This window comes from Clupea harengus, chromosome 8 (assembly GCF_900700415.2).
Source record: "Clupea harengus chromosome 8, Ch_v2.0.2, whole genome shotgun sequence".
NCBI classification, from domain to species: domain Eukaryota; kingdom Metazoa; phylum Chordata; class Actinopteri; order Clupeiformes; family Clupeidae; genus Clupea; species Clupea harengus.
In genome coordinates, this window is record NC_045159.1 from 14,423,374 (window position 1) to 14,448,495 (window position 25,122).

Genomic DNA, 25,122 nt, shown 5'->3' on the forward strand with positions numbered 1-25,122 from the left:
GACCAGTGATTGGGTCCTGATCCCACCATGTACCCCACAGGGACTGGGGTTCGAATCCGACCAGTGATTGGGTCCTGATCCCAACATGTACCCCACAGGGACTGGGGTTCAAATCCGACCAGTGATTGGGTCCTGATCCCACTCTCAATGTCTCTCCCACCCATTTCCTGTCACTCTTCTCTGTCCTTTCCAAATAAAGGCAAAAGCCCACAAAATATATATGTTTGTATAATATATATCTAATATGATATAATAACATCTGAGATTTAAAAGTTTTGCTGTTATTTTATAACTTGTCCAGTGATTCTTATGTTTCCGCATTTGACAGATACTTCTGAATCATTATGCAAATATAGTAGAACTGACTGATAAATTATTCAAGGCTGTGAAAATCCTGTAACAGCAAGGTTTTGATGACCCATGATTCCCCCCTTGGAAAAATTCACTGAAACTGAACACTCTGCTGTATAGAAGATCATAACCCTCCCAGCTGTGAGGGCAAACCTCCCAACACCACCGATGTGCACCAGCCAGGTGTGAAACCTCAGGAGAGCTGGAGCACATCTTGTCAAAGACGATAGCCATCACAGGCGCTGTTTACACAAATCAGACGTGTTTGACCAGGGAAAGGAAGGCTGTGATCCTCTCTCTAAAGCAAGCCACAACCAGCAGCAGCTAGCAGTCCTGACACCTAACCAACTGTACAGGAAGCCACATGTAAAAGAAAGAAAGGTTAGCTATGCCTATGGAATTAATCAAGCCTGTAGCAGTGACACTGGAAGCAGGACACCATGCAGGCAGAAAGGTCATTAGGTAAAAGGTCAAAGGTATTAGGGGTCACCAGTGGCCTGGTGCAGACATGCATGTGTTGGATCTCTCCCGCCACATGGGCATCATGGTGCAGGATAGCACATATGGGAGAGGATCGCTTTCAGAATTCAGTGACTTCACAAAGCTGCATTAGTGATTGTATAACACTGATACCATCTATCCAGTACTACACATTATGGCCTATGAAGTGGTTTGTCACAGCACAAAGTGAAACGGGTCTGCACAGCGTGATGTACGTGTGCAGTGGTCGAATACTGGAACAAAAGATTAAAAATGACCATGTCACATTCTTAAGCGCAGGCAAAATATCATCACTCCTCTTTGAAGTAAAACCGGAAGAGGCACTTGGAATAGCTTTTGATGAATTACTAAGCACATTCTGCAGATACAAATAGAAACCCACACCTCAGCAAGGTCTATAAATGTGTCTGGATGGCGAAATGTTCTTGTCTCTCTAACCCTGCATCTCCCTCTATCTCTCTCCTCTCTCTCTCTCTCTCTCTCTCTCTCTCTCTCTCATGCCCTGATTATCTCTCTCTCTCTCATTCCTTCACAGTCTGTGACTCTATCCTCCATACTGACATATGTAGAGAGTTAGTGCATTGGTGAGGGTTTGGGGGGAAAGGGTCTGTTGTGTCTACTCACAGTTGGCGTAGAGAGAACAAGCCAGAAAAGGCTCTTCTGGAAATGACCTCAATGCTGTTGTTTTGCAAGTGCCTGTGAAAGTCAAAGAGAATGAAGACAACTGATGGTTCAGAAGAAAAGCACCAGCAAACTGTAAACACATCCATTTTTAAAAGTGCCCTTGTACAGGTGTATACAAAGAGAGAGGGAGGGAGAGAGGAAAAGAGGGAGATGGTGAGGTTACTGACAGAATGGATGCTGGGTGAGATTCATCCACCAATGTCTGTTGAAATTTAATAACTAACAATTCTGCTTCTCTATAAAACCTTGAAGACTGTGGGATATGACTAAATTTGCCAAAATGCCGCTTGATGTAACAGAAGCACAAACAATTGATGTTGTTTGTGATAGCTTATATTCATCTGTGCCAATCATGTAAACTCATCCGTAACTCTCCGATCCCAGAGCACAATGGAGCAGCAAGGGTGGCGTCTTCATCCCCCATCACCATTAAACGCACCCCCAAAAACACAGTCAGAGAATCAGTTTCTGTGTTAGCTTCAAGAGAATGATTACTGCCATTATTCAAAGGCTCTTCTGAACTGCCCGAAGAACGAAAAGGCGAGCCATTTTGTTTTGAATTAGCCATCTAGTATTCAGCGAGAGGTTGGAAGGCAAAAAAAGATAATGGGTGAAAACAACCAATCAGTCAAGAGAGGAGTGAAGTGAGGAAGTGGCATGACAACAAAGACACACAAGCCAACATGGCACACAATGGATGTAAGGCTCACGGGGACAGCAACACTCAACACCATCACCCAACAATCAGCAGTAATCGGGGGGATTGGGTGAGCATGTGGGCACTGGACCTAGCAGGAGAGCCTCAATTATTAGGGTCCTCAATTATTTGCTCAGATCACCTAGATTGACAGGCAGACAATCAAAAATACATACATACATACATACATACATACATACATACATACATACATACATACATACAGACAGAGGTCCACAAATGGCCCTTACAGTTTTTCCAGGTGTCTGTAGCGGATGAATAAATCTGGGGGTAGAGATGTGATTTGATTGCTGTTCAGCACTCTGGAAAGAAGGGATGAAACAGAGCAGTGTGAGAGAGGAGTGAAAGCCATTCCATCTCCTGTCATTTCAGTCCAATTTCATGTGTGCATAACGACAGTGTAAGGTTACGTGAGGCGGAACACGCTGAGAGCAGGCAGAAGAAACACAGAGAGAGAATGAGGAATAGAGTTCATCAGTGTTGCATGGACTCACAGGACGGTCACATTGGAGGAGACCGCGGGTACATGCAGAAGGTTTCTACTGTGGCAGTTCACCACTCGCCCCTCGCACTGGCACTGGTCAGGATACACGTCCAGCACTGCAACACACACAGCCCAGGCAAACACATGCATTACCACACTCTGCTCTGTGATCCACTCCATTGATCAGTGACAAAAGGCTATTATGCTTGTGGCTTTGGGAAAGCAATATGGATTTTTCACTCCTTTCCAACAAGGCTATATAGGCTAGGATAGATATTGATTCTTTGTGCGGGTGTATATATGTGATAGTGTGTGTGTGTGTGTGTGTTTATATACATGTGTATATCTGTGTATGTGCGTTTCTCTGAAAGAATAGTGTGTTGAAATCACTTAATTGGAATGAGTACATTGAGTCCACATCAATAGAATGTGTTAAATTAACACAGCATTTCCCTTTCAGTTTACATAATTAATGTAGCCCTATGCTAAACAGACGCAACTTGACCAAGTCATTTCCATGAAATTGTTTAAATTACGTTGACATGGAATGGGTGCGATAGATTTTTAATGATGTAATTTCAACATTATAGTGTTATGCATCTTGAGAAAGCAGGCATGTACTGCACGTAATCTTATATGGATTTTACCAAAAGTATTGTAATGTCACTGCTACTAGATAGAAAAGATAGAAAGCATTAATTTCTTAAAAGCAACCAGGTTATCTGGCAGAGTATTCAAGAGGTTGGGAGCATACAAAACTAAAAGCTGCCTCTCCATGTCTCTTGGTCCTAGCTTTTGGAACTGTTTTGAGTTCAGTGTCAGTGGACCTCAGGGATCTACTGGGTGTGTATCTTGAGAGCATTCCTAACATATATTCAGGTGCATGACTATGGAGTGATGTTTTAGTTATATTTTTTATATGGGTTTCAAAATTAGGATCTGAGTCAAATATGACACCTAGGTTTCTAGCCTGGTACTTGGTGTTAAGAGTCAGCGTTTTTAAATGTGCAGATAGTCTCTCTCTTTCGGCTTTTCACAGATAATAATACCTTTGTTTTATCTTGGTTGAGCTGGAGAAAGTTCTGTGACATCCATACATTTACATCAGCAATGCAATTCACCAAGCAATCAATAGAGCTGTAATTGTTGGGTGTTACAGAAGTATAGAGCTGGGTGTCATCTGCATAGCATATGATCATTTGCTTTTTTGGTTGTGAACTTACTTTATTTCTTTACATTCATCTTACATGATTCAGTTGGATAAACTGATGAGCATAATAACAGCATGTAAAGAGAAACAAGGCTAGTTTGTGTAATTCCCTTATAATGTAGTTTAGTAAAATGTACGTCTGTGTGTCTGTATGTCTGAGTAAGTACGTTTGTGAATTTCATCACGTAGTTGCAATATTTATTGTGTAGCTTGAACTAAACTTTCCAGCTTGCACTACATTGAAGGATGTATTCTCTAAAGTGCATTTGTGTCAGTGCATACATTTCACCCTCTATTACGGAATCTCCTTTTGCACAATACACCATTAAGCCTAATTTATGGGCCCTCTGTTCTGTTCTGCCTCTGTCACATTTCATTAATCGTTTCTTTCATGCATTCTTTCCGAGCAGTGATCCACTGACAGAGGCTGCAACGCACAAATGGAAGCGCATCTAATCCCCATTTAAGACAGAAATGAGAAGCTTGCTTTTTTGTTCTAGCGTGCCTGATCACTGTACTGTATGGTATGGGACTGGATGGTTTGGAGGGGAGGGTGATAGTGAAATCCTTTCAAGTTCCCCAGGAGCACACAGGGTGATATCAAACTTTGTAAGAAAAAAAACAAGCAATTTTGCATTTTTTTCTCTCTCCATTTTGAGTCTCTCCAAGGTATGCTTTAATGAAAATTGGGAGGAAGGTGTTTGTGAGTGATGCCAAATAATCTGAAGCACAATGGAGATAAGAGGAACAGGTGCTGCACTTGATGTATTTTACATAAAAATGGCAAATCTACCGCTTCTCAGAAACTCTGGAGCGATTACTTCAAAAACCTCCTCGTAGTCCTTTTCTTTTTGTTCATGTGCTGACCTCTTCTTCGATATAGCACATCAACTGGCAGAAGCTAGTCATTTGCTCTTAAAGTATTATTCAGTAGGGCCTTTCAGTGGACACTGTGTATTGTTTGGTGCAATAAAAAAATGAAACACATTATCTGTTTTGACAGCTTTGCACTGAACCTTTGCTCAGTACTCACACATGCACAACACAGTGCAGAGAATACACTAGATGGTGAGAGTGCATTACTCCTGCTATAAAGCTAGCCTATTACTGACTGCACAAGAACACACATGGACACACATGGACACACACGCATGCACGCATGCATGCACGGACGCACACACACACACACACACACACACACACACACACACACACACACGCGCACACACAGACGCGCACACACTCACACTCTCTCAAGGTCGACACAGCGCAGGACATGACAGATTGTTTCAAAGATGCGTGGGAGGAAGGGGGAGTTTAATTTTTAATAGCTTTCCCATGTTGCATAGATTTTTTTTATTTAATCATATTAATGTTACCTGTTTGGCACCACGCCCATTTTTCTCGTGGACTGTATAACGCCATTCATACTCTTATTAATGAATCCATCTTCACCACCTATCAAATTATTCCTACACGTCTTATATTGGTTTATTGGTATATTGGAGATGCATTTCCACAAAGAAAATGCTAAGTGGGATTGTTCAACTAAGTCTGCTACAGTAACTGTAACCCAAAGACCAGGCATGGGAATTAAAGCAGTGCACATGGAATTGTGACATACTGTAAGTATGTTGAACAAACTATAAAAGAAACACACATCTCTGCAGGGACAGGGGTACATGTAATCTGCATTGTGTAGACAAGCGCAGTCCCGCACTGGACTCGAACTCGCAGCCTCGGGCAAGCTTTGCAGCTTTGGGACAAACCCATGGGTGCAAGTGCCCTTTCCTCACTGCCCATCACTGCCCATGCTTGCTACCGTTACACACACAAATCACATAAATGTGCCCTCTTTATATCTCCAAAGCACAGTTGATATTTGTTAATCAATGTAAAAATTATATGAGGGCAAGATTGTCCACACCAAGCAAATCAGTCACGGCCTTATTTGTCATTGCTTCAAAGAAACAGAACATCGTAACCACTAATATTGGCCATTATCAATACCTGACATACTTGTGGTGGGAATAAAGCACATATCACCTGTGTCCCAAATTCTACTGGTAAGAACCACATTAACAAACACAGAACTGTTGCCAACACTAATTGCTAAGCTTGGTTATTTCAATGTTCTTGTAAAGGAATGTTGTACATATCTTTTGAACCTAAATGTCTCCTATCAATGTTATATAGTTACAATATGCCTTTAGTGACTTGAAACCTTTGAGAAAAACGTTTCACCCGTTTTGAGACAGGGGATGGTGACACCCTTCCTGTTTAGCAAGAGGCGGACTGTGCTGGAATGGAAAACACACGCGCTCATCATTGAGGAGGAGGTGGTGCAGTCAGTGTTTGAGAGCACTAGACAATGAAAGAGCCCAGGGCCCGATAACATCGGTGGCAGGGTATTGAAACACTGCTCAGCTCAACTGTGTGGGATTTTTTGCATCCTCTTTCAACGATCACTGGATCCCCAGGTGGTTCCGTCAATGTGGATAACATCAATCGCGGCCCCCCTCCCCAAAGTCCCTCATCCGTCCTCTTCTAATGACTACAGGTCCATTTCCCTACCTCACTGGTAGTTAAATCAGGCGAGAGGATTTTAGGAACCCACATTATAAATTCATGTAAGCAGGTCCTAGACCCGCTGCAAATTGCTTATGTGCTTATGTAAGAGGGAGAGACGACTGTAACATTTTAAAACTTTCTGTATATGTATATGCATATGCAGGGTTGTAAAACACGAGTTCTTTTCACAGATCTCTCTTCTGCATTTAATATAAACCACCCGCCAATCCTGGCAGAAAGAGCAGTTTTGACTGGACTCTTTGGACTAATTACATGGATTTGGGATTTCCTTATGGACAGATTGCAAAGGCTAAGGGAAGGAATCACCATGTCAGAGGTGCGTTTTACCTCCATTGGCAGGGCAGTAGCACCCTTGTTATATATTTTATATTTAGATTTATATTTTATACACGGACTGTTGTCCTAGCAGATACCCTAGACATCATTTAATTAAGTTTGAGAATAACACCGCCTTGATCAGCTTATTGGAACAGGATAAAGTCGAAAACATGGTCCAGTTTTAAATTACTTCGACTTGGTCACATTTAAATTTGAATACATCCAAGACCAAAGAGCTGACTTTTTACTTTAGATGTGATGCTTGTCCACCCTCCCTATCTACGATCAGAAGAAGGGAGACTGAGGTGCTGACGGACTATAAATATCTTGGACTTATTTTAGATTAGATTTTAGATCATAAATTGTCCTGGGATCAATGGGGAACTAAATTGCAATTTCGCGTGTACTTTCTTAGAAAACTAAAATTCAACACTGATAACAAAACTGTCACTCTATTTTATAAATCTTTCATGGACACCATCCTTTGTTATCATATTGTATGTCACTATGGACATTCCAAAATCGGTCATAAGAAAAAATTAGGAAACATTGTTAAGACCTGTGGGAAAATCATGAGGGAGCTGCAGGCTGACCTGTGCCACCTGTATCTGACCACGCTCACTGAGAAGGCTGGCAAGGTATGCGCCTCTGCATCCCCACTGGCATTTCAGTGGCAGTGCAAAAGCCTTTGGGTGGTGCATGGGCATAATGTACTTGGTTGTCCACACCTTCTCAGGTTTCAAGTCTATTTATCTATTAAAAATAAACCCCTATTTTTGTAAACTCTTGGGTCTGTCTCCAATGTATGTTGCGGCTCACAAGCCGGGTCGTACAAATCCCATCCACTTTTGGTAGAGTATCAGCTGCTCCCTTCCAGTTGGAGTATATCAGAACCAACTGAGTAAAACTCTTTGTTTCCCATGGTAATAACTATTCTCATTCGTAGTTCCACGAATAAATTACTAAATGTAAATGACTAAATGTAAATGTAAATGTAAATGTAAATGTAAATGTAAATGTAAACAAGATGTGGTGGCCACGGGGAGTCTTAGATATCTTGGGGTAATATAAGGATAAGGGAATGTAGAATACAATGGACCAGTGGCTGTGAATACATGGATAGGGGATATTTTATTATTGCGATTATTGGTACATAGTTATTGATGTGCGCTTTTAAATGCCTGCCTGGACTGTGATATTTCTGATGGTTGCTCTGATGTGTTTTTCATGTGTCTATATGTTCTGTGCTTTTCATGTGTCTATATGTTCTGTGCTGACTGACCACAAATTGCCTCTCGGAGGCCATTAAAGCTTTTCTGAGTCTGAGAAGTTCCATGTAAGCTGGAGACAGTAGATTGTTAAAGACAAAGCCAGGCTTGCTGAATGCCCAGTGTCATCTCAAATCACCTCAAAACACCCTGGCCTCTCAAAGGCTTGAGGATGAGCCAATCCCAGCAGCGACATTTCTTTTTTTCTTTTTTTTTCATCGTCTTGCCCAAAACCCATCTTCTGGTATCAACTGGCATATTACAGACCATTCAGTTGTGACAGTTTAATTAGCAAAGTATTCTTGCTAATGACACCTTGTTCAAGGACCTCAGAGAACCAAGCTGAAGCACTGACAGCACATTAACCGTGGGCTGCCTGGTCTTGACCTATCTGCCAGAGAAACATGATCAAAATTAAGTGAAAAGTGGGAAAGGCCATTGCCTGTATATTTGATCACTGTGTTTGCGCACTTCTTTATGGATTGAGAACTGTACAGCTGACTGTTGTACTTTGCTGTACACCAACCTCACTGTTGATTGACCATGTTTCTTTGTTTATTTTGTTCTGGTTTGGTGTTTTTTCTCTACTTCTGATAGATAAATAGCTTATTAAATTTTTCAAGTTTTAAAAAGACCAAATCAAATTTGGCTGTGGCAGTGTTGGCCTTCAAACCTTGCAAGGCATGTAAACAATAAGGGGAATATTGGACTCCTCTCACCCTGACAAAATAATGATTTGTAGCAAAGTCAGCAGCCCCAGTAGCAAAACCTTGCGACTGTGCAATTCCATGACTTTTTTCTTTCTTTCACACCTTAGAGGTTTTATCGCAGGGGCAGGTTGGAGAGGTGAGTTCTCTGACGTTAAGGAGGAGAGCTGGGCATTGCTGGGAATCCTGAATCTATCTGACCACGACCAGCAACAACAGCCCAGACAGATGGGTCACACTCAACTGAGCAAGGCAACCCAATCCACTGCGATTGGAGAAGACACCATAAATGACCAGCTTCACAGGGAGAGAGAGTGTCCGTCAAGCCAGCGCACATCCACAACGAGCCCAGCAACTGTGTTTGGGTGATGCCAGCCGTGAATGAGAAATAGAATATAGTGCATTGCAAGTTGGTATGGATTCTGTCTGGGGAAGGAAGACAGCAAGTCTATCTTATAGCACAACAGCAAAGGTAAGTAATTAGGAAAATGAGTGTGGACAATGGTCCTACCTGCATACATGTATTTGTTGCCATAAATGGATTGGTCTTTCCTGAAAAATGGTGATGCCCAATGTAAAAGAAAGACAGAAAACAAGGCATTCAACTGGTATGGGCAAAAACTCTCTAGGCATACAACTGATCATTTTGACCTGCTCAATTTATTTTGTTGTTGTTGTTATCAGGAGCCACTGGTGTATAATTCATTTATCTATTTTGTTTGTTTACTTTATTCATCTCCAGCTTCCGTAAAGGTTGAGAACCCTGGAACAGTGATGACGGCCTTTAAACCAACAAAGAGGGCCCTCAGCTTTCTGTATTTGGCCGTCTCAAAGAAGAGAGGTTTACTATGGAGGTTACTCTTTGTAGCTCAGTAGCTGCATTACAGGCTCACCTTTTGAACTATGTTAAATGTCAACTCACAAAAGGACATTAACCGAGGCTACAAAAATGAGGCATTTGTCTCTTTGCCTCTTGACATGACCGATATCAGTGTGACTAAAAATACAGAATTTACCCATGAAAGTTGATTATAAGAAGTAAAACACTGAAATGCTTAGTCAATTGCTCGACGTCTCCACAACAAATGGCAGTCGCAAGGATATAAAAATGATTAAAAAAAGGTTGTCAAGTCAAGGCTTGGTTTTATGGTGCAAACTCGATGCTTTTAACACAATGTAGACAAAAAGGGACCATATCTATTGCTTTTCAGCCAATCATTTGCTGGCACAGAACAGAAGCAGAGGAACAGTTTGGATAAAGCTTACTGCTAAAATGGAGGTATGCAACACTCACAGCACTCTTCTTCCTCTTGGATCGTTTTCTTCATGAAGGCATCGAACAGCTGAGGCCAGCCACTGTTGTCCACTGTTTATCACACACACACAAAAACACTGATGTCAATTTCGCTGGTGTGTGCATTGTTTTTAAATGGTGTGTGTGTGAGTGAGAGAGAAAGAAAGAAAGACAGTGTGTGTATGTGAGAGTGTGTTTTGTGTGTGTGGGCTTTTGTGTGTATTGTGTATGTGGCATTTATGACTGTGTGTGTGTGTGTGTGTGTGTGTGTGTGTGTGTGTGTGTGTGTGTGTGTGTGTGTGTGTGTGTGTGTGTGTGTATCTGTATGTGTCTGTATGTCTTGCATGTGTGGGTTTATGTATGTGACCAGGCATGTGTGTGTGTGTGTGTTTTGTGTACACATGGGTAGACCTACCGCAATCTTCCTCATCAGCTCCATTAGGGCAGTCCTGCAGGCCATTGCAATGTTGGGGCTGAGGCAAACAAACTGACAGGTTGCCACAGGGGAACTGACCCAGAGGACACTCAACCTCAGCCCAGCAACCTAAGCGCGCACACACACACACACACACACACACACACACACACACACACACACACACACACACACACACACACACACACACACACACACACACACATACACACACACACTCATTAAAGCTCAGAGGAATGACTGCAGAATATCTATAAGATGAGCATTTTGCATAATATGCTAAACAACACTTGTGGGTCAAGGTGGCAGTCTTGAATCCTGCTGTCCTGAAAGTGGCCGATTCAACACAAAAATCTGAATGCAAGCATCTACTTAATTGCACAAAAATGTGTATGCAAGCAAGGCTCCAATCAAGTTGTGAACAGTGGGGGGAATGAAATCCAGGGGTATCACTTACTGCTCGTTCTCTCACTGATCAAATAATCTCTTTTAGCAAAATAGTATGACTCATTTCATTGGTGTTGATATTAGGCTCCACTTTCTGTTCAGAAAGATTTGAATGCTTACTATGAAACAGTAATCCCACTATATGTACCAAAATAGAATAGGATTTTTTGTAAATGTATTTGCTGCCACAACTGGCTTATTCCTAAACAACTGGCTTATTCCTATTGTCAATGTTTTTTCTCAGTATTACTACAATCAACATTTCAAAGGGAATACATAACAAACTCAGTTGAAAAATGCTGGAATAGCATTAAGAGAGACTTTAGAGTAACAGCAACATATTAACTTGGAAAGTTCCATTTTGTGTGTAAAATGGAAAATAAAGGAAGTACACAAAATGGTACATATTAAGAAACCAAATATAAACAGATAGAGAAAACTGAGGTTAAAAAGAATGCCTGTGGGCTCTATAGACTTAAGTCCAAGCAATGCGATGAATGTATAATAAAGACACCAAACTAAATGCCTGCACAATACCTGTAAAATGAAATACAAGCAAGTAAACACATCTTCTATACCTCGCCAGCAAGTGGCATGTCCTAGCACAAGAGAAATGTTGACAAGTGCCACCGTAAAAGTGTATCTGAGGTAACAGGAAGCAGTAAGCGACTATTTGTCACTGTCAGGTCCCACTTAGCTGAGCAAGAGTGCACACTGACCGTGGAATGTTTATGTTGCATTAATGATATCCCCGCTTCTCTCAAATCCAAGAAGGCCTTCACACTTGGATTGATGTGCATGTCAGAACACCATGGCATATGAGTAAGTTAAACTAAAAGGCACCCAGAATTGTATTTGTTTATTGTTGATGCCCATATAAAGTGGTACAGTGATAATTATGAAGACACTGATTAACAAGAGCACATTTCAGTGAAATAATCCCTTCAACATTACACTTCAATCAAACACCAGTGAATCATGGACAAAATCAGCTGCTATTGCAGGCTCACATGAGCGCCGCGCCAGAACTCTTAATGAGCCCTCATACCTAATTAAGAGCCTCCATTCATTCATAGATAACAACAAAATCAGAAAATGGAAAACAATTTAGTTGATATCCTGTGTATCATACAGCATACCGGTACTCTAATACATGATATATATTCATAAACACTGCCTATACAAATGCATATACAAATACATTTCCCAAAATTTACAATAACTGTATTTCCAAAACATTAGATAAAAATTAGCAGGTCAAAGAGCAGTGTTGTTACCATTATGTTAGTGCCATCATGATGTCTGCATTCATGATGCTGTTAGGTCACATGACTGATGGAAGTCGTCTGTTTAAAATGTGCCATCCCTGCCACCACTCGTGTGACCTCACAGCCTCAAGACGCTACGTCCGTCCAGTATCACTGTCCATGGTGCGTCACGTCGATCACTGCCAAATCGTGTTGACGAGGAACATTGAATAATCTGGCGTCACAAGTTAATAGTATCGCTCAAATCCTTTGTGTACTCTCTCTCCCCTTAGCCATCCCCGTACGCAAAAACACACAGTAGAGCAGATATACGCTGTTCTCCTCTTTCATTATGACCATGCTCTATGGTTCAGTGTCACAAATGACAGAGACTCAATGTTCCACAGTGCCAGTTATGATGGAAACTTGGATCAATCATCAATGTGCGTCACACAAACAGATTACAAACATACACTCTCATTCATTCACACACACACACACACACACACACACTCACTCACTCACTCTCTCTCTCTCTCTCTCACTCACACACACACACACACACACACACACACACACACACACACACACACACACACACACACACACACACACACACACACACACACACACACACACACACACACACACACACACAGACACACACACGCACACACACTCACAAAGAGACATACAGCTATCAATATCATCATCATGTCATTGTAAAAACACACAAGATTCTCTCTTTTGCTTGTTTACAGACACATACACACACATTTACACACATAGGTAGAGTATAATTATCTGCCATTAGTGCATTTCACCATTACCATTTGCAGATTAACAGTTTACTCTCTCTCTCTCTCACTCTCACACACACATACACACACACACACACACACACACACACACACACACACACACACACACACACACACACACACACACACACACACACACACACACAGACACACACAGACACACACACACACACACACACACAGATGCACACACACACACATACACACACACACACACACTGACAAATACAAATCCACAAACATAAATGTGCCTTACATGTGATGACCTTGATGAAATGTCAGGCTATGCTTTGATGAAGCTTATGCAAATAAGGTAAGTGCTTTTTCAAAGGAAATCATGTTGTAATCTGTTCTCATATAAACAGGGGGAGAATGTTCTTCTTATTAGATCAGTTAAGTTTTCGATTAAGTTAAAAGTTATTTTTCTGCTTTCTGTAGTTGTTTCTATAACAGAAGTGAACTGTGATTCAATTAACATTTCTATTCTGTTTTCCATACATCAGCTTGTTACATAATCAGGAAATTCAAGCAGACTAATACTGACTATAGACTAATATCAGGTCTGACAATCATGTATAGTCCAGGGTATAAGAGTCTCTGAAACACACATGCAAAGTCAACAGAGAAAACACATATAATCATACACAGGTCGCTGAGCATCCAGATACTCGCTATACCCTAACCCCCCCACCGACTCACACACACACACAAAGAGGTACACATTTACAAGCATATGTATAGACAATCATTTACGTAACAGCGACTAACAGAGATCCATTGTAGGATAAGAAGTTCTTTGATATATGAATCAAAAAAAAAAAGCATGTTACATTGTTTTACATGAGTGCAATATGGAAGTCACCTGGGAAAAATAACCGAGCATTGCATAAACCAATCGTGGTTTCCTGCTTCAGAACATGAATTATAGAAACTCTCTATAGATATAACTCTCCCTATCATGTTTCAGTATAGTCCCAACCGTAAACTCACGTCCTATGACATGATGGCCTTTTTTTAGTTCATATGTTATTGATGTTTTCCTTAGAGTGTTCTGTCTGAATCATTTATAACTTATAGCCATAGTAATATCTAGATACCAGCACGGAACGTCTCGTAACACTCACTCTGACACTCCATCACAACTCTCCAAGGCGTTTATCTCATTGTCACAGCCAAAACCCTCACACCTTTTTTACCAGCCCCGGCTCTCCCTCATTCATTAAGCTGCCCCCATTCACAAGCTCAGAGCAAGTGCAGTCTCAGTGGGGAAGCATGCACATTGCACAGACATACACAGAAAGACAGACAGACATAGAGTAATGGGACAGAGACACAAAATAAGACAGAGACAGATTGCTACAGAAAGACTGACAGAGGGAGAGAGTCTGAGGGAGACTGAGAAAACAATAACAGAAACACGTGAAGAAGAAAAAAGAGAAAAAAGCTTACCTTTGAGAGCATAGAGTGATAGAGAGAAAAGTAAGAGGGGGTGAACCATAGTGTGAGCCGTGAGCATGTGCGCGTGTGTGTGAAAGAGTGCGCCTCCTCGTCTGGTAAGTCCTACTCAGAGTGACGAGGAGCTGCACCTTCCCAACCTACCAGCTTTCGACTGTCAGACGGACACACACACGTGCGCGCTCAGCACACACACACACGCGCGCGCACACGCGCGCTTGTGCGGCTCAGACTTTCTGAGGCACATCAAACACAGGCTCATCATCAGGGCTTGAGAGGACAGACGTGTTCTGGTAGACTGCTACAGTGTGCTCATCCATGCCGGTTCTTATTCTACTCTCTCAAGTGTGTGCAGTGTGCTCATTACTCTCAAACTGCTGTAGAAAGAAGCACCACGTCCTGGATATCTCCTTGCCTCGCCTCTCCTCTCCGCTGTCGGAAACATACATGCATATTCTTGCTCATACTCACACAGACAGATCTACATCATCTTGTTGTATTATTTAAGACATCCAGTTGCTGTGGATTCTATACCATGGCAATTACTTTTCTGTCTCTTTCTCTCTCTTTCTGCATGTGAGTGTCTGTGTTGAGTGTCTGCTTCATCTTGTGCAGAGGCACGGACCATGTGTCTTTCCTGGTATAATATGCTTTCTCTCTCTCTCTCTTTGTTTGCATTCATTTAAAGGCTATAGAGGTTACAGTAGCCTTTTTCAATTGCGTTTATATCTATCTATCTATCTATCTATCTATATATATATATATATATATACAGTATATATATATATGCATACATAAATTGCATTAGTACAAAGTATGGCCCTAGAGATCTCCTGTAATCCTTTAGAACTGAAAGAGTTCAATTAGCTTAACGTATAACCTACTGTATCTTCATTAGAGCTATTTAATATTTCAGCAGCTCAATAATCCATGAGTGGATAGCCCTGACTGTGAGGTCTCAAGCGAAGACAGGCTTTATGCAGCATTGATCAACATAAACACAGACACACACTTCAACACAGATACAAGTTTTATGCAATGTGGTCATCTAGGGTTGTCCTCCACAATATAATGAGCTTGAATGTGAACATTTCAGGCATTTGGAGTTGATTTGGATCGACTTGTTTGTGTTAAATTGTGACTGAGATGCTGAGGCCATGATGAATCCACAATCTGTGCAAACTAGTTGAAGTTTTTCGTCTCATGCTTGAAGATAATACAATGCAAAGTGAGCTCTTTGGATTTTTTTGGTCTTGGAAAAGTAAGGCTACATAGTTTTACCTTTATGACCACTTTGTTGTCGTGGCAAGAATCAAGATTAATGAAACCACTACCTATGTTTAGGTGAACTGAAAAATAAAACACTTAGCATGTGGCCTCTCTCTAGTTACACATAATCCACTTTCTTTTCCAGTCTCTTTATTCTCAACTGTCTCTATTCAATTCAGCAAGGTTGACTAAAACTGTTGTCACTCGCTCACAACCTCTGCATTTATTCAGTTATCACTCAATCTTGGGCACATTCGGACATCATGAGAGTGAGCGTCTGAGTGTGGTCCGTGTGGAAAGGCTACATGACACAACATCGCCACCTGGCGAGAACATTGGGTAGTGTGATTACGTCACTTGTACTGGACGATTACGTAATTAGTGAGCGACACGAATTTACGACGCTTACACGGTTTTATTTTTTGTCGTAGATTGAAAAACAATATATTTTAGTGAAGACATTTAGAAGAAGATGCCTAAAGTTGTTTCGCGAAGTGTTGTTTGCTCCGATACGCGGGATCGCGAAGAATATGACGATGGAGAGAAACCCCTTCATGTTTACTACTGTTTATGCGGCCAAATGGTGCTTGTACTGGGTAAGTTCTTCGTTATCTAGGCGAGCAGATGTTCGCTAGCTGTTCGAGGAGGCTGCAATTGGCTTCATAATCAAATCTAGCTAACACTTGTTTGTTCTTAGCTAAACCGACCGTGTAGCGTCCACTGAGGGTAGTGTTTGGTCAAACTCAGCTCTTCTATGAAGGCCTTGATGAGACCAAATGTTAGACAACTTAGCTACATCTCGTAACGCTATCGACTCACCATACATTTGAAATGGAGTACACAGAAAAGCTCTTCGCCTACCCTATGTAATGGGCTAGTGTTCTTAACGTGGGAGTACACGGAAAAGCTCTTCGCCTACCCTATGTAATGGGCTAGTGTTCTTAACGTGGGCTATTTCTGTAATATCACCTGATGTATATTTAATGAAGGCCTGAGAGGGCTTGTCTATTCATGCCAGTCAAGGAATTAATTTGGGCATGAATGTTAACGTTATTTTAACCCCATTAGTTACATTAAGAATATGTATTAATGATGCTGTAGCGTTTTAAAGTATCTAGTACATAATTGTTACCAATACTCAACTAATTCATTTTGACAGCAAGCCAATTCAAGTGTATCCACTGATCATCAAGTACTAGTGTACAGTTTCTGAGCTGTAGAGTAAAACAAGAAGGGAAAAGGTGGGTGCACTTTTTCTTTATTATAGTGCCCAAATCTCCCGTTATCATCTCTTCTGTGGAAGCTTCTGAGTTTTTATTACAAGGATATATTCCCTAAGCACTGATCTATCAAGCCTAAAATGAGACTACATCTATTGTTTAACTGTCCATACCCAGTGTTGCTTCTTCCTCTAGACAGGATTGTTGATTTTGTACTGTTTTTTTTTTTCATTTTTGTAGTCTAATTATAAGTTTACCTAGAAGACAATGACAGTGCTATTAAAGTCTAAATTAATTAAGTTGCTGAATTCAGACTTGTGAAAGAGATTGTAAAGTACGTAATTTCCAAGCTCATTATTCAGAATCCCTGCTCAATCACACAGTTTGGCCTTAAAACCTTTTCCTGAATACTTGAATAGTAGCAATCATGATAATAAATGTGATGGGGAGATACAGTTGTCTCCTGGACTCATTGTACGTGACCGTTGCAATCAGCAACACAGGCACATACAATTTCAGCTCAGTCCAAATATAATCAATCTGGAAAATTCTAGAGAGATGGATATCCCGCCTGCCAGTTACTTTGTACACTATGCGTCTAGGGGGAGGGTGCACTGACTGAGTGCATTGGCATTAAGTGGTGCCTAAGTATTCGCAGGAAATGGTAATGTAGCTTAAAGCATCTCAAAATTCAGGGGCCATCTGAGAATATAATGCCCCTCATTGTCAGGTTAAGGCACGTCCTAGATCTCTGAAAGAATGTGTAGTGGTCCTCTGGCAACCATTTTACTCCAGTTATGCAAATAGGAATTCAAAACTCACAGCCACTTCAAGCATAATTAACAGGTGTATGAATCCAGACTCCAAACAGAGCCTATTGTTGTTAACCTGATTTTTTCACACCTTTGAATTTAGGCTGTTTCTACCCAGAATTATAATGTAGACCTAGTTGCTGTTATCTATTTGTTATACCCTACACCTTTGCTTTAGGGAAGGAATATTACACTGACCCTAGCCATTTGTTTATTCATTCAACTGATGACTGTGAAATATGTAACTTTTAAAATTCTTTGCTGTTATGATTTTTTATATGTGAAACACCTTATAGACCGAACTTACATACTTAGACACAAAGATCACTAATGCTGATGATTTACTATACAGTTGATTTAGTAATGTTATTGACTGGAAATAGCTTTGCGTTTTATTCCTGTTCATTTAGAACCATTTGAATATGCCTGAAATTATATATGTGTCAAATTATAGTAATTGTAAGGGATTGTGCATCTGATTGAAAAGACAAAGTAGTTGATTATGGACATGGAAAAAAAAAACCCTGGCTGTGTTCTGGGTGTCCAAATAACTATAATGACATGCAATTTCAAAGTCCTTCATAACAGTCCTCCACCGATGTGCATGTGACCTAATACAGAGTGTCAGGTTGTTGTGAAGTGTTTGTGAAGGGGGAGGGTTAAGCTCGCCAAATGACATTATATAATGTTGCATGTTAATTCTGTCGTTCACTCATAACTGAATAGACCTGTGTGGGACCTAGAAAATAAAGGGACAATGCAAAAAAAAAAATGTTTGTGAATACTATGATTCCTATATACAGTATTCAGTATTAATCTACAATGAAGAAAATATTAAAAATAAAGAAAAAACATTGAATGAGAAGTTGTGTCCAAACTTTTGACTGGTACATCTGATTTAGCTTTTGGAAGATTGCTTATGATGAAGTTTGCTTATTGCAACCTGAACCAAACATATATCATACCAATTGCACATATTGCATGAACACAGGCCCATACGGTGCTTTGTCTTAGTTAAGCAAATGTCTTTGTTTTTTGTGTTGTGACAGAATGCATCAAACTTAGTTCTTATTTCGGCATCAGTGGTCTTAATAATGCAGGACCCTGTTTTCTTACATGTACTAAGTGATTTAAACACGTACGCAATACCGCTGCTTCTGTAGATTGCCAAATTGAGAAGTTACCCATGCGGCCGAGGGACAAGTCCAGGGTTATAGATGCCGCCAAACACGCCCACAAGTTCTGCAACGTGGACGACGACGAGTGCCTGTTCCTGAAAAGGTATGCTATAGGCAGAACTTAGCCGTAGTAACGGTATGAGAACATCCCATTCGTTCTCAGGCCATTGCCAAACTTTGAGAACCAGTGGGCCTCCCTCAGGAGTGACATATGTTGTCTAATCTACCTTCTCTTCCTCTTCCCCTCTTCTCAGACCGGAGGGCATCGAGAGGCAGTACAGAAAGAAATGTGGAAAGTGAGTGTTAAGTCTTAAGAGGGGAAAAGTATCATCTTCATATTTGAGTTATCTGCAATTTTTGCTGTCCTTAATCTCCTCTTCTCCAACTTTTTAACCACTTATCAGCATTCAGAAAAGGTAGAAGCTCTGGTCCCTTGAGCTCTTTAATTTTTGTATAATTTTAGCGATGAAATTGATCTCAGACTTAGTCGTGCATATGAATTTGCAACAGGACGGTTAGTTGAATTTTTTTGTCCGGTGTATTTGTAAATGATAGTTTACTTCCTCCAAGAGAATTTAAGTCTGGCCCATAACTTTCAATTTAGATGCTTATCAACCACCTTCAGGTCTGAAAGTCTTTCCATGGAGAATTCTGTGAAAGTTGGGAAAGGATCTGTCTCATTCGTATTTGAAAGGATGAGCGGAATCTTTTTGGTGTTTATTTTCCTGACAACATTGAGCTCTCACTACTCACCTGTGCCGTATAATGGCTTCGAATCCTAAGCCTGCTGTTTCTGAAATGTTTGTATTTGTGCAGGTGCGGCTTGCTGCTCTTTTATCAGCACCAGGTCAAGAACACTCCGGCAACGTTCATAGTGGACGGCGCTGTGGTGAAGTTCGGCCAGGGCTTTGGGAGCCCGAGTGTGTACAGCACGAAACAGGAAGCCCCTAAGAAAGTCAGGGTATGAGATACTCTTCAATCGTTACAGAGGTCTTACTCCAGTCTGAGATATGTCGAAAGATATACATAAATTAATTTCCCAAAAGTTTGGAGAAAGTATAAATGTTTCAAGAAGAATGAGAATCTGTGGATAATCTCTTGTTCAACACGCTCTTCCATACGACACAGTATTCCATCCTTGCCTTTGATGGGTGTGCGATTTTTGACCTTTTGCAGATTTTGCTACTTTGCTACTTTGTACTTTATGGTGGTGGGTGCATACAGCATGTATATGAATGAGGACATGTATATGGTGGTGGTTGCATAAAGTATGGCTATGTTAGAGGACTCAAGCTTGTTGTTGTCTATCTATTATTCATGTTTTACCGCCCACCAGGTGATGATGACCAAACGAACCAAAGACATGGGCAAGTTCAGCTCTGTTACCGTGTCGACCATAGATGAAGAGGAGGAAGAGATTGAGGCGGTGAGTGCATGCACACACACACACACACACACACACACACACACACACACACACACACACACACACACACACACACACAGATACAGTCAGGATCTGCTTCCTTTTCATGTATATTGTATTTTTGGCACAATCGGTTGTAGGTATGTCTTGAATCATAAGTACTATTATAAGACAGTTGTTAAACAAGTTAATGTTACACTTTTTTATAATCCAACGTGGACATGACTGATAGAGTTCAGAATTTCATGATGGTTGTGAGAGCACTTCAGCTGCATTCCAGGGGCTGTATTCAGTTTTCAATTAGAAACTATTTTGCACTTTTTAACAATGTGGCACCAAACTACGAACCTGAGCCCAGCAAGTGTCAAGTCAGTTAGAACTTTTAAACCATACAAATTCTGAACCCCAAACAAGTTCACTTCAATTCAATTATTTTTTATTTATATAGCGCCAAAACAATACAATTGTCTCAAGGCGCTTTAGAGTTAAGTCTGTTCAAAAGCCTAACTTTTCTTGGAATAAGCAGACATGCCAATTACAGACAGTGACACTCTATCCTATGTATGTCTCAGTGTCTGCCTACATAATGACTCCATTTAAATGGTGATACAGCCTGCACCACACAGTCTGCAGGAAGATCAGTAGAGTCTCGTCATGTTTGCTCTATTGCATTTTTATAAACATTCGTATACCTGGGGGAACTCCGTAATGAAAAAGTCACTCTCAGTGGAGGAAACCCAGTTTCTCACCTTTTCTATCGTCTGCACCAGACCGCCACACACACACACACACACACACACACACACACACACACACACACACACCTCCTAAAATGATCCATCATTTTTGGGCTGGATACTTGATGTGTTATCTTTTGCGAGTCTTTTATTTGTCCTCGTTATCTATGAGCGCTTGATTGGCGGATACCAATCAAGCGGCGGCTGTTCTAGATCATGGAGCGGTTCAGTTGCACTGATTGCTTCCTGTCCCTTCATCCACCCATCCCTCCCTTCCTTGTGAGTGTGTTTACTGCCATCTCACCAGAAAGAGCAAGAAACCCCCCCCCCCCCCCCCCCCATGTCATCTCTGCGACGACAACTTCTTAACTCCCTTTCAGGAAAACCGTTTGAGTCTGGGTTGCTGTGCTCCCCTGCAGTGCTCGCTCATGAATACGTTATGAGTGTGTGTGTTTCTTCCCTAGCTAACCCACCCTGTCGGTGAGGTCTGTCTTAAAATCGTCTTATGTAAGACGTTGCTGAAGCCTTTGTTTGCGTTCATATTTTTATCAGCCGAACAAATGTTGTGTGTCCCTCTGGCTATGTCTAAATAGTGGAGGAACAAGAACACACACAGGAGCGTTGCTAGGTTATTTTTTCCAGTAAATCTGCTCAATTCATTCATTCATTAAAGCTATCAGTATATCAAAAGCTTATCATTGATAGCATCACCGAACTGCAACCTTCTGGGTCATCAATTAACATTAGCCTTACTTTCCTATCAGCTGAAATAATTACTTGGAAGAAGTAAAAAGTGCTTAACTAAAAAAAACAGTTGTTCAGTAATGTTCAGTAATGTTCAGTGTTTCCAGCCACCTCATTTTGGTTGGAAAAGTTCATGATTAGTTTAACGTAGGTAACTGTTTATTGGATTGATGTATGTGAAAAAAGGAAGTTAGAATAATACTAGATTGCATATTTTGCCTTCTTGTGTCTACAGTAGGCCAATCAGGTCAATGATTGACATTCATTTGTTGTTTTAAGGTCAATATAATGCAAATCCTTAAGTTTCTCGAATTTTTGGTTGGATACAAAAAACATTCTTCATGGGAGACATTCTCAAGGTTCACAAGAAAAAAAAATGGAATATAAATTGACCTAGATGCGCACAAACAAATAAAACTTCTGTTTAAGAAAGCACCTGTTATAAGGTGATTGAGTTTATAGTATTTATGTCAGTAGATCTGATCAACGCAAATCTTGATGATATCTACTGTGTATCAACCTGGCCAAGTTTGTTTAACCAGTTTTATTCGCAATGCTTGTGAGCCCCCCTCCTCCAACCATAATTGTCTAGTGTCTCGCCCATACACATACACACACCCATACACACGCATATACACATCGATTGTTTGGTAGACTAACAAAAGAGCAGGTGAAGCTGAGGAGTGTGTTTTTTCTGATGTATGTAATTGGGTGTTGCATTGCAGAGGGAGGTTGCAGACTCGTACGCACAGAATGCCAAGGTCATCGAGAAACAGCTGGAGAGGAAGGGCATGAGCAAGAGGAGATTGCAGGAGTTGGTGAGTTTTTACACACGAAATGTACCCCCTCCCCCATACATGTACATACACACACACACACACACACACACACGCACACGCGCGCACCTACACACGCGCGCACATCCTGACATTCCCGTTAAGATCAATACCATCAGATGGTTAGACCTCCTACAACTTGGAGACGTGGAAAGCCTTTACACATCAAGTATGTGTCTGACATAATCTTCCCAGCTGACTGCTATAGAAAATCAAAGCACTTGCCCTTGAGCTTGTACAGGCATCTGTAAGTTGTATATCTATTGAGAAAGTTATCTCCTTTAAAATCTGTTTTGGAATGAGTGAAGTGTGCTTTCTCCTTTCCCGGGGGCAGATGTGTGCTGCTAACCATAATTATATCTTCAGTCTTTGCTGTAAATCAACCTTTGCTGTGAATACTTGCTGGTGTGATGTTTTTGGTAGAGTATGCTAAACAGTGGCTTAATGACTGATTCAGCGTTGGGCATGCAAATTTGTTTGCAACAGCAGTTTATCATCTGAGAGTTTGTTGCGCTAGTCACCTTATCTAGCTACGGCCTTTCAGACGGCTGCTTTTCATGTGTGCTTGTTTTTTTTCCCTCTCCTGGCCTCTACCTCAAGCTCAACACTGTTTTATGACTTTGTGGCTGCACCTATAACTCCCCTGGCCCTTTAGTATATCTTGACCAGTGTTGTAATTTACTGAGACTACACTAGATTACACTAGACAACGCTAGATTAGCTATTTTTCTATGATTAGAAATAACCATTTAATGGGATGAGGGGTAGCTCTTAGTAACATCTTCTCACCCAATTGTCTGTTGCTAGCAGCAGCATAAAGACATAGCTAGACATTGCTAGATAGCTGTGAAATAATAAGCAAAGCTATGTAACTCGCCTGTTAATATTGCAGGAATGAGTGGAGACTGTGCGAGTAGACTACACGATGCTGAGAAACCCGGTACCAAAAAGAGCTAACTAGCTTATGAGTTCAGTGGACTTGTTTGCATTGTGTGAGCTGTAGGGATAAACTAGTACAAGCCCAGACTACTAAAAGCGTTGTCTAGGAAACTAACTGCTGTAGATGTTAAAGGTGTAAAGGAGTGTTGTCTTGATGCCGAGAGGTTTTCCAGTAGATCAGACCATCAAAGCAAAAGCTTCTGGGGAATGGACTGATGCCAACTTGTATAAACAGACACAACCAATGAAAATTACAACCAATCAAACTTGAACAGTTCAAATTTCTCCTATGGCCTGTGTCTTTGAACAATGCCAACATTGGGGGTTAGTAATAGTAGGGAAGTCTCTGTCTGCCAGTGGCTTTTTTTTCTTCGTGTTTTTCCGCCAGTACTGCGCAGAAGTTAAGAAAATATTGATTTATTTCTTCCTTTGTTTGTCCATGTTTGCTCCTTCGGGGGAAAAACTAGAGCCAATGTTCTCCTCTTCCGTTATCTAATATTGTCCTTCCATCCTCTCCCTTATCGGAGGTACTTTTAAAGGTCTGCCTAAAGATTGAGTGGCTGAGGTTGTATGTACTCACGTTATTCCTTCCATCTTTTCCACAGGCTGAACTAGAAGCAAAGAAGGCCAAAATGAAGGGCACACTCATTGACAACCAATTTAAGTAGTTTAAATGTGTGTGTGTGTGTGCGTATGTATGTGTGTGTGTGTGTGTGTGTGTGTGCGCGTGTGTGTGTGTGTGTGTGTGTGTGTGTGTGTGTGTGCGTGCTCGCGCGCGTGTGTGTGTGTGTGTGTGTGTGTGCGCGTGTGTGAGTGAGTTTTCTCTCACTCTTTCTGATCCAAGACAGAGAAAAAGATTTTTTAGTTTAGAAAATAAAACTGATGATGTAACCTGTTTGTTTTGCCATGGTCACCCTGAAGGGACTGTTCATGTCTGTGTTATGTTTCTTTATTAAAGATCCTTCAGTCAAGTTTTGATTGTGTGAAGTTTATGATGCATCTCATCTTTGACCGTCAAAAAAAGGCAGAACTGCTCTACCCTTAGTGAACTTCTGTTCTTCTGTTTGTAGTAAGTTGAGTGTCATTAGTCCTGCTTCCTAAACATTGCAGTTTGAATAGTACAACAGTTTTGTAATGTAATAAGTGTAAAAAGAACTGGTAAAAGGAACTGGTAACTGGTAAAGTATTTTGTTAGTTCGCCCATTAGGATGCTTGATAATAATTAGTGCTGTCAAACGATTAAAATATTTAATCGCGATTAATCGCATTTATGTCATAGTTAACTCAAAATTAATCGCGATTAATCGCAAATTTTTATCTATTCTAAATGTCCCTTCGTTTATTTATTTTTTCCATAATTTTATTTTTATTTGAATGCCCTTATCAACATGGAAAAGTTGATTGGCTTGCTTTATGCAAATGTTTTAT

General features: G+C 40.9%; 2 protein-coding genes across 2 annotated transcripts in view; one reads left to right on the forward strand and one right to left on the reverse strand.

The window, feature by feature from the left end:
* Positions 1-14,960, reverse strand: part of rxfp2l (relaxin family peptide receptor 2, like) — a 29,968-nt gene extending 15,008 nt beyond the window's left edge. Inside the window, exons 1-6 of the mRNA XM_031571999.2 lie at positions 14,528-14,960; positions 10,543-10,671; positions 10,128-10,199; positions 2,749-2,854; positions 2,485-2,556; positions 1,477-1,548 (exon numbers count right to left, since the gene is read on the reverse strand). Coding sequence (XP_031427859.1) covers positions 1,477-1,548; positions 2,485-2,556; positions 2,749-2,854; positions 10,128-10,199; positions 10,543-10,671; positions 14,528-14,594 — 518 coding nt within the window. The 5' untranslated portion in view covers positions 14,595-14,960. The remainder of the gene's footprint in view (positions 1-1,476; positions 1,549-2,484; positions 2,557-2,748; positions 2,855-10,127; positions 10,200-10,542; positions 10,672-14,527) is intronic.
* Positions 14,961-16,173: 1,213 nt separating this feature from the next.
* Positions 16,174-24,439, forward strand: steep1 (STING1 ER exit protein 1). Its single transcript, XM_031572005.2, has 7 exons — positions 16,174-16,398; positions 18,998-19,115; positions 19,267-19,308; positions 19,829-19,973; positions 20,349-20,438; positions 22,645-22,737; positions 24,300-24,439. The coding sequence occupies exons 1-7, from the start codon at positions 16,275-16,277 to the stop codon at positions 24,360-24,362; spliced, it is 675 nt and encodes a 224-aa protein (XP_031427865.1). The 5' UTR covers positions 16,174-16,274; the 3' UTR covers positions 24,363-24,439.
* The last annotated feature ends 683 nt before the right edge of the window (positions 24,440-25,122 follow it).